The following is a 10539-nucleotide window of genomic DNA, read 5'->3' as shown; positions in this document are numbered from 1 at the left end:
AAAGTATAAATGTTCATAACTTAGGGTTTGTACATTTTACAGATCTAATTTAACGTTTCATGCATGGCTTTTCTTCTGATCCTTTACGATATGTACGTTCAACCTTTTGGCAGCTATCTGGCTCCATATGAATTCCACAAACCATCGCCACTACTCAGACTCAAGAGTTAATGTAAACCATGGAGTTGAGTTTTATAGCCAACGTATGCTGCTTTTGCCTTCCGGGGTGAACTGCTAAGTTCCATTCAAACTAAACATTGTGTGCATGGTATTGCAACACGCTGTACATGACTTCCAAACTTCCTAGAGCCTACCGGTTACTGACCATTTTGGGGTTGTAATCCTTTTGGCAACATCGAAGAGGAAACTGACCAGATTTCCCATAGCCTCAAGTTTTCGTCTGCATTTTCAACCGAGAGAAACATGTGCTGCAAATGGGGCGCACAGTTAGGCTACTCATGCGTCCAGTTCCTTTCTAGGTTACTTGAAAGCACCCTTTGATTTGCTGACCGCCAACCTTTAAAAATACATTGCAACTTTAGAAATGACACACCGAGGAGAAACCAAGGGCAACGCAAACTACAAATCCCTGGGTTGATTTGCAACAATATAGTGTTCGCTTAGGGAACACAGTTACATGTAGGAGGACACACACACCGAAATACTGTTGCTGAAGTGAAAGCATATCTTATATCAAAGTAAAATGAACTAGCTTGTCTGTTTCTTGTCGAAACGGTGCGCTTTCTAGCCGAACCCCCCTTGTTGCGTTTGGTACAGTCCACTGCTCCTTTTGATCACTCCAGGATCGGATCTAGAGCACAGCACAACATGTTGAAGACCGTATGTTCCAGGGCGCAGAGCGAAACTTTAACTTTGGCTCGTCGTATTAGCGGGGACTAAATACCAAAATACAGCCATGCTATGAATATAGTTATGAGTTCATTCTTTGTTGATTTGAAGGCTCTTCTTTGATATTTCGATAATACCGAAATATTTGCAGCAAATAAGAAAGAAAAAGACTGACCGAGAGCGAGCGAGAGAAGGGAATCAAAGATGCAGGTCTCTGTGGTGCTGTGTAGCATGATAACTTTCTTTCTTCGCAGTCAAGGTAAGTTGCATTTTAACATGTCATCTCGTAAAAAACGTCACCGTATCTTGGAGCCACTGTTTAATATTCGTCTGCGGGAGGATGATTCGAAGAGTGAATGTTATGATATCCAAACAACCGTGTCGTTTTTTGTTTTCTTTCAGCCCTCAATTCTAGTCCATTGCTTTGAAATACGCATGAGTTTCATAACAATAAAAGTTAATGTTTTGCATAAATTTAGACAGAATAATTGTGGGGATAACTTTTTTTATGTGACATGATGCAGCCCTATCAAAATACAATCGGAATAATGGATATCATTGCACAAAGACTGATGGGTCCGTCAATCAGGCGTCACATTAGCCTTCTAGCCTGACAATGCGAAGCCTAAGGCAAATACGTACATTTTAGGCCATTGGTGGAATAGTGATTTTTGCTTGCTTTGTTTTTGAATGACCAAAAAATAGCCTATTATAGGCTATTGCAGACTTTTTTTCTGCATCACTCGCATTGTTTACAGTCTGTCAATGTTTTTGTTGTCGGTTTACACATTGCAGCTAGCCTATACTTGAGCGAAGATTAAATCCTTTGCACGGACCTACTCATCCTCCGCACAGGTTTAATTTAACGAGAGTATGCACGTCTTCAATTTGCCTTCAATTCCAGACAGCCGCTATTTAAAACAGCAGAAGCGTATACCTTTTACACGTGCAATCAGCCGCATACCGATCATATGACTGTGGATGTCTGAATGATGGACATGTTTAGAATGTATCATATTTTACCATCTACAGAACATCATGTATTTATATTTATTAGGATCCCCATTACCCGCTGCCAAGGCGGCAGCTATTCTTCCTGGGGTCCAAACAGGATTAAAACAAGTAGGCCTACATCCTAAAAAAATAAAAAAATAAAAATCATAATGCAAGACATTTATTACATTATTACTCTATTATTACAAATGTACAATACACCAATATTACAATGTGTGTGTGTCACAGCCCACGTTGTGCCATGAGGTGTTGTTTTATATTTTTTTTGTTAAAATCTGATTTTACTGCTTGCTTGAGTTACTTGATGTGGAAGAGTTCCATGTTGTCATGGCTCTATGTAGTTCTGTGTGTTTCCCAGAGTCTGTTATGGTCTTGGTGACTGTGAAGAGACCATGTCTTGTGGGTCATGTATGGGTGTCTTAACTGTGTGTTAAGTGTTCAACATGTCAATACCACTAACAAAGTCAAGCAGTGATGCAGTCAATCTCTCCTCTACTTTGAGCCAGGAGAGATTTACATGCATGTCATTGATGTTAGCTCTTCGTGTTCATTTAAGGGGCAGCCATGCTGCTCTGTTCTGGGACAACTGTTGTTTGCCTTTCTTTGTGGCAGTATGACTGGGCAGTAGTCCAGGTCTGATAAAACTAGGGCCTGTAGGACTTTTTGTTGTTAATTGTGATGTCAAGAAAGCAGAGCAGTGCTTTATCACTGCCAGACCTCCCCCATCTTAGCTACCTTTTCATCAATATGTTTTGACCATGTCAGTTTAAAATACAAGGTTACACCAAGCAGTTTAGTATCAACTTGCTCAATTGCCACATTATTCATTACAATATTTAGTTGAGGTTTCGGGTAGAGCTGTCCCCGACTACAAAAAATCTTTGTAGACTTTCAACCAATTGATTGGTCGAAATGTTCAAAGCTATATTTTAACATATAGCCACACCCTATGTGGAAATAGGCTGCACCAGGGGGAGTGCCAGTTTGTCTTACCATTTCTACTGATTTGCGGTTTAATTATTATTTTCTTTGCACATTTTCATGGATCATTTTAATTTATAATAGTCTTTCTCAAAAATCATTATCATGTGGTTAATCTAAACTCTATCTAAATCTACATGAAAATGATACAAAAATATTGCCATTGCCAGCTATGTAAAAATTGCAGCCTGCAGGTTGAACATATCTTGATAAGAATACATATCTGATAAATCACATTGGCTATGCATGGCCTGTCTGCAACAAACTTGAAACATTGTATAAACTATCAACTGTGTCCGGTCCGACGACGCTAGCAAACTTGCCACGTTGTATGAAATGTTCTGGGCCCACAGAGTTGTCCCACGCCAGTGAGCTCGGGACAGACAAAGCTGAAGGTTATTTTGCAAGGGATAAGAAGTAATCGGGTATTTTATGACGTTTCCATCGGATCAGAGCATTACATTTTTCCCTTTCATGACGAGTGGCTATCGAAAGGGAAAGAGTTGAACATATTTTTAAAACACATTGAGGAACTATCGTCCTTCTCAATGGATTCTAAGAACAAACTTTAATTACTTGCTGTTTTGAGGTAAAAAAATATATATTTTTAGAAGAACTCATTAGTTGTGGTGAGTTAAGAAAATTTGAAATACTATCAGACATCCCCAAATGGGCACATTTATAGGCCTACATTTGCACGCAGGCCAAATAGCCTAGGCCTACTTCTATATGCGGAATCAAGTGCACATCCTTACTCAACATTGACGGGAGCGCTCCAAACAAAAAGCAATGAATAAATTGACAACTCGTAAATGGAATGAAATTAAAGCAAAACTTGTTTCTCACAAGTGTAGCATAGGTTGTGAGCTCTGCAAACAATGTGTCCACTCAAATAATGACAACGGTAAATGACTAACAATGTATTGAATGCATTAACAGGAATTACCATAACCAAACAAACATTGTAGATGACAAATTATGGGAATTAATGGTAAGTGTAGGCTACTACTGGTGATACAGTATATGGAATGGGAAATTGATAGACAGTAACAATCTAACAATTCACACAATGAAGTTATGAAACAATGAATGTAAACAAAATGGCGGGAGAGAGAGCATTCTGTAGAGAGAAGTGCCTTGTGCATCTTGGCCGCACTCCCCTTCTTCTTGAACCATAGCATCCCCACGGCCTCCACAATGGATTAGTCCACTGAGACAGGTGCAAATCAGATGGGGGTCAGCCCTAGGTTTAGGGTTTAACTAATGTTTATCCCAAATACAATTATTTTAGTTTTGGATATACACTACATCACCATGTGGACACCTGCTTCTCATTCCAAAATCATGGAAATTAATATAGAGTTGGTATCCCTTTTGCTGCTACAACATCCTGCACTCTTCTGGGAAGGCTTTCCACGAGATGTTGGAACATTGCTGGGGACTTGCTTTCATTCAGCCACAAGCATTAGAGGTCGGGCACTGATGTTGAAAAACAGACCCAGACCATTATTCCTCCTCCACTAAATTTTACAGTTGGCACTATGCATTGGGACAGATGGTGAAGCGTGATTCATCAATCCAGAGAACTTGTTAACTCTGCTCCAGAGTCCAATGGCGTTGAGCTTTACACCACTCTAGCCCACGCTTGGCATTGCCCACAGTGATTTTAGGCTTGTGTGCTGCTCGGCAAAGGAAACCCAATTCATTAAGCTCCCGATGAACAGTTCTTGTGCTGACGTTGCTTCCAGAGGCAGTTTGGAACTCTGTAGTGAGTGTTGCAGGCGATTTTTACATGCTACGCGCTTCAGCACTCAGCGGTCCGTTCTATGAGTTTGTGTGGCATACCACTTCGCAGCTGAGCCATTGTTGCTACTAGACTTTTCCTCTTCACATTAACATCACTTACAGTTGACCGGGGCAGCTCTAGCAGGGCAGAAATGTTATGAACTGACTTGTTGTAAAGGTGGCATCCTATGACATTGCCATGTTGAAAGTCACTGAGCTCTTCAGTAAGGTCATTCTACTGACAATGTTTGTCTAAGGAGTATGCATGGCGGTGTGCTCAATTTTATGAACCTGTCAGCAATGGGTGAGGCTGAAATAGCAGAGTCCACTATTTTGAGGGGGTGTCCACATACCTTTGTATGTGTATATATAGTGTATTTTGGACTAGCATAGGCTATTACTTGCCATCCATTCTAAAACGAACTTCAGCTCTTTGTTAAGTGTTGCAGTGATTTCACTTGCTGTGGTAGCTGGTGTGTATAATGCTGAGTCATCACCGTACATACTGTAGACACATTGGCTTTACTCAGTGCTAGGGGTAAGTATTTATTAAAAATAGAGAAAAGTAAGGGGCCATGACGGTTACCATGAGGTATGCCAGACTCTACCTGGTTTATGTTTGAGAGGATTCCATTAAAGATAGATATGTAACTCTCGATCCACGACATAGCAGAGAATGTAAAGCCATAACACACGTTTTTCCAGCAGCAGACTATTATTGATAATGTCAAAAGCTGTACTGAAATCTTAACATAACAGCGTCCACAATCTTTTCATTATCAATTTCTTTCAGCCAATCATCGGTCATTTGTGTTAGTGCCGTAGATGTTGAATGCCCTTCCCTATAAGAGTGCTGAAAGTCAGTTGTTAATTTGTTTACTGTGAAAAAGCATTGTCTCTGGTCAAACACAATTTTTTGTTTTGTTTAGCAGGCTGCTTGGTCGGTAGCAGGCTGCTTGGTCGGCTGTTTAAACCAGTAAAGGTTGCTTTGCTTTTCTTTGGTAACGGAATCACTTTTGCTTTCGGGCATTTCCATCAAGAAGTAACTTTGAGCACCAACATATGAAATTCATGTCTCTCGTTCACATTCACTTGTAAATGTCAACTCACCAAACATTTAATTTGGTAACCTATATATATATATGCCTATATATGTATAACTTTATGAGCTGGATTGTCTGTCTTTGCAATTTGTTTATTTTAGTTTCGCTCATTAGCATATTTAGCTAGCAGCCTCAATGGAAATTTGCTATTAATTGTGCTAATTTTGTAAGCATTCTGGTAGACTCCCAATCCCAGATTGACGATATGAAAATCTAAATACCACCCAGCCCTAATTCTGTTACCGAATTAGTAATGTAATTACAAAAAAAGTATTACTGCAACTGACTTGGCAACATTGTGAAGTCATTATAGTCACAAACCACAGTTGGGTCACCTGCTTCCACTGGCATACTGTTTTTTAAATTATTTTACTAGGCAAGTCAGTTAAGAACAAATTCTTATTTTCAATGATGGCCTAGGAACAGTTTGTTAACTGCCTTGTTCAGGGGCAGAACGACAGATTTTTACCTTGTCAGCTCGGGATTTGATCTTGCAACCTTTCATTTACTAGTCCAACGGCTCTAACCACTAGGCTACCTGCTGCTCATAACTGTGGTTAAACCAAGAGTGTTACAAGTTATTTTGGACCGCCCATCCATTTCTCTCTGCTTCTCTCTCAAGTTAATGGTGCTCTAGCTCTTACTGACAGCTACCCATGAGCCCCCTCTCTTTCCATTTACTGTAACCAGCATCCTCACCCACTGAGCACCGATCGACATCGGACGTCCATGGAAGTAATTGAAAGTAGTTGAAAGTAGTTGGAAGTAGTTGAAATTTGGTCAGTCCACCCTAGCTTTGATGTTAAAGGTACGATGTAGCCGTTTGTGTCAATATCAAATTTATGTGTAACAATTAATTATCTTACTGTGATTGTTTTAAATTAAAATGGTCAAAAAGAAACAACAGCAAAGATCCATTTCTCAAGCAATAATTTTGCCTAGGACTGTCTGGGACTGGTCAGAGTGAGGGGCCCAATTGGACGAGCCTAATGGGAGGGATATGGAACCTGAAAACTAGCTGTTATTGGCAGAGCGGTTTAGCTATTTATTATTGGCCTATTTACTTACACCGCCTGGTTATTGTCTCCAGGCATGCCAAAACGTCATCCCACAAAAAAGTATTTTCAAACAGCTCTTGCACTAAAAGGGCATTATCATCATTTTCACAATTTCACAGTATTATTCTAATTATATAGCGTGGAAATATATATAAAACTCAGGAAAATTACATTTTTATCATCCACAGACAGACCGTACTGGACCAAATCTGAACCTATCATAGACATATAGTACCAGTCAAGTTTGGACACACCTACTCATTCAAGGGTTTGTCTTCATTTTTACTCAAAACTATGAAGTAACACACTTGGAGTCATGTAGTAACCAAAAACGTGTATTTTAGATTCTTCAAAGTAGGCACCCTTTTGCCTTGGTGACAGCTTTGCATACTCTTGGCATTATCAAATAAAATATTATTGGTCACATACACATGGTTAGAAAATGTTTTTGCAAGTGTAGTGAAATGCTTGTGCTTCTAGTTTTGACAGTGCAGCAATATCTAGTAAGTAATATCTAACAATTTCACAACATACCTAATATACACAAATCTAAGTAAAGGAATGGGATAAGAATATATAAATATATGGATGCTCAATGTCACAGCGGCATAGGCTAAGATGCAATATATGCAAAAGATGCAATCCTCCAGGATTCTGCAATAAAAATATATATATATATTTTTTAAATGGTGATTTCTGTAGCCAAAAATGATTGGTTTTGCAGCAGCTTTTCTGAAATTCTGTGATTTTTTTCCCCCCCCCATTTTAATTTCATATAAACCAATAAAAAGTATTGTGCTCAGTTTTAGGATGATTTTAAGCAGAATACATAATACAAAAACAATTAGAAGCATTTAGAGTGCTACATTCTGTTTATTTTCCTGAACAAGCTGCTATTTTTCTGAACAAAAAAGGGGTGGAAGCTAGCTCAAAAATCCATCATAAAAAAATGCATGCCCCCTTAATCTGTAGGTACTAAAACATATTAAACTAAGACAAAAGAAACACCTGGGGTCCAATCTGCAATTAAGACATGTTATATCTCAAGTTAATCTTCCATGAAAACAATTGGAGAAAAAGTACTCTTTTGGGCTGTTTCTTTTTTTGAACAAACACAGCACTTTTTCTGAACATAACGAGAAGTGGGGGGTGACCAAGGGCCTAGCTCATCTAGGCCTATATCTCAATGTAATCATCCATTTCATCCTCCCTATCCTCCTCCATATCAATTGCTCCACTGCAGAGTCATTGGTTGTGGTACATTCAGTTTTAAAGAGTTTAAAACAGCAAAGCTGACCAATTGCACTCAGTGCTTTGAGCAGCGCTCTCCATAGACAGACTGAGGAGAGCAGAGTGCCGGCCACCCTACTAAAGCCAAGGTTAGCGGAGTAAAAGTTTGAGTGGAACGCTACTCGCCTTGATTCTTTCAGCGCTTGCCACAGTCTTCCCTGCTACCTCTTCAGTCATGGTGATCTGCTGTGTGTACTGTTCTGACGTTCTCATATGCTTTGCTGTTTCGAAGTGACTGATTGTCGACTTTCTCTTGTGTTCCAGCACAACGTTGCACAGAGTGCAAAACAATTTCCCCCCACTTTCATGTAAAACATTTGGAAATTGTTTTGCACGTTTAGCTATGATTTTTGTTGGCAAATGATTTCTGTTATCAGCCATCAACAATCAGCCATCATCTTCGCACGTGAATACGCTGACAGGCCAGGGGGAAAAAACTTTTGACGTGTGATTGGATTGGGCCATTTTCCACAGTATCAATGCAGTAATTGGTCAACATTATGAACCTGCTTTTGATTGGACCCTTTTATGCGCTAAAAGTGCGGGGATTGGTCAAAATTGCGAGCTCTCGCATAATATGCGCTGATTGGTTGATTATGCATTGAATTATGAGATCGTGGAATCCTGGAGGGACTGCATAGATAGGATAGAATACAGTATATACATGAGATGAGTAATGCAAGATATGTAAACATTATTGAAGTGACTAGTGTTCCATTTATTAAAGTGGCCAATGATTTCAAGTCTGTATGTAGGCAGCCTCTCTGTGCTAGTGATGTCTGTTGGCCTTGGGATGGAAGCTGTTGATGCACCTGTACTGACCTTGTCTTCTGGATGGTAGCAGGTTGAACAGGCAATGGCTCGGGTGGTTGTTGTCCTTGATGATATTTTTGGCCTTCCTGTGACATCGGGTGCTGTAGGTGTCCTGGATGGCAGGTAGTTTGCCCCCAGTGATGTGTTAGGTTCCAAAGGACTAGAATTGAGGCGGCCCTCTCTGTCGGCGCCATTTTCATGCTCAATCAGCTTAATCTGGAATGCTTTTCCAACTGTCTTGAAGGAGTTCCCACACATATATTGAGCTGCAAAATCTCGACCCCTACAAATCAGCCGGGCTAGACAATCTGGACCCTTTCTTTCTAAAATGATCTGCTGAAATTGTTGCAACCCCTATTACTAGCCTGTTCAACCTCTCTTTCGTGTCGTCTGAGATTCCCAAAGATAGGAAAGCAGCTGCGGTCACCCCCCTCTTCAAAGGGGGGGACACTCTTGACCCAAACTGCTACAGAGCTATATCTATCCTACCCTGCCTTTCTAAAGTCTTCGAAAGCCAAGTCAACAAACAGATTACAGACCATTTCGAATCCCATCGCACCTTCTCCGCTATGCAATCTGGTTTCAGAGCTGGTCATGGGTGCACCTCAGCCACGCTCAGTGTCTTTGGACACTGTGTTAACAACCCTCCAGACGAGCTTCAATGCCATACAACTCTCCAATGCCATACAACTCTCCTTCCGTGGCCTCCAACTGCTCTTAAATACAACTACAAATATATGCATGCTCTTCAACCGATCGCTGCCTGCACCTGCCCACCCGTCCAATATCACTACTCTGGACGGTTCTGACTTAGAATATGTGGACAACTACAAATACCTAGGTGTCTGGTTAGACTGTAAACTCACCTTCCAGACTCATATTAAGTATCTCCAATCCAAAATTAAATCTAGAATCGGCTTCCTATTTCACAACAAAGCATCCTTCACTCATGCTGCCAAACATACCCTCGTAAAACTTACCATCCTACTGATCTTCGACTTCGGCGATGTCATTTGCAAAATAGCCTTCAATACCCTACTCAATAAATTGGATCCAGTCTATCACACTGCCATCCGTTTTGTCACCAAAGCCCATATACTACCCACCACTGCGACCTGTACGCTCTCGTTGATTGGCCCTCGCTTCATACTCGTCACCAAACCCACTGGCTCCAGGTCATCTACAAGACCCTGCTAGGTAAAGTCCCCCCTTATCTCAGCTCGCTGGTCACCATAGCAGCACCCACCTGTAGCACAAGCTCCAGCAGGTACATCTCTCTGGTCACCTCCAAAACCAATTCTTCCTTTGGCCGCCTCTCCTTCTAGTTCTCTGCTGCCAATGACTGGAACGAACTACAAAAATCACTGAAACTGGAAACAATTATCTCCCTCACTAGCTTTAAGCACCAGCTGTCAGAGCAGCTCACAGATTACTGCACCTGTACATAGCCCATCTATAATTTAGCCCAAACAACTACCTCTTCCGCTACTGTATTTATTTATTTATTTTGCTCCTTTGCACCCCATTATTTATTTCTCTACTTTGCACGTTCTTCCACTGCAAATCTACCTTTCCAGTGTTTTACTTGCTATATTGTATTTACTTCGCCACCATTACTTCGCCACGGTTGCATTAAGGAGAAGTGT

General features: G+C 40.6%; 1 protein-coding gene across 8 annotated transcripts in view; it reads left to right on the top strand.

Moving 5' to 3' along the window:
- The first annotated feature begins 256 nt into the window (after positions 1-256).
- The window catches only part of lrp4 (low density lipoprotein receptor-related protein 4), a 224381-nt gene continuing 214098 nt past the window's right edge, over positions 257-10539 (top strand). For 4 of the 8 annotated variants that reach the window (XM_021606795.3, XM_090238183.1, XM_021606794.3 and 1 more), the window contains exon 1: positions 257-1108. In XM_021606795.3, coding sequence (XP_021462470.3) covers positions 1054-1108 — 55 coding nt within the window. In that variant the 5' untranslated portion in view covers positions 257-1053. The remainder of the gene's footprint in view (positions 1109-10539) is intronic. The other 4 variants (XM_090238185.1, XM_090238184.1, XM_090238186.1 and 1 more) reach the window with 2 other exon arrangements.

This window comes from Oncorhynchus mykiss, chromosome 6 (genome assembly GCF_057628025.1).
Source record: "Oncorhynchus mykiss isolate SJ-2025 chromosome 6, ASM5762802v1, whole genome shotgun sequence".
Taxonomy (NCBI): Eukaryota; Metazoa; Chordata; class Actinopteri; order Salmoniformes; family Salmonidae; genus Oncorhynchus; species Oncorhynchus mykiss.
This window is presented reverse-complemented; position numbering and strand designations above follow the sequence as displayed.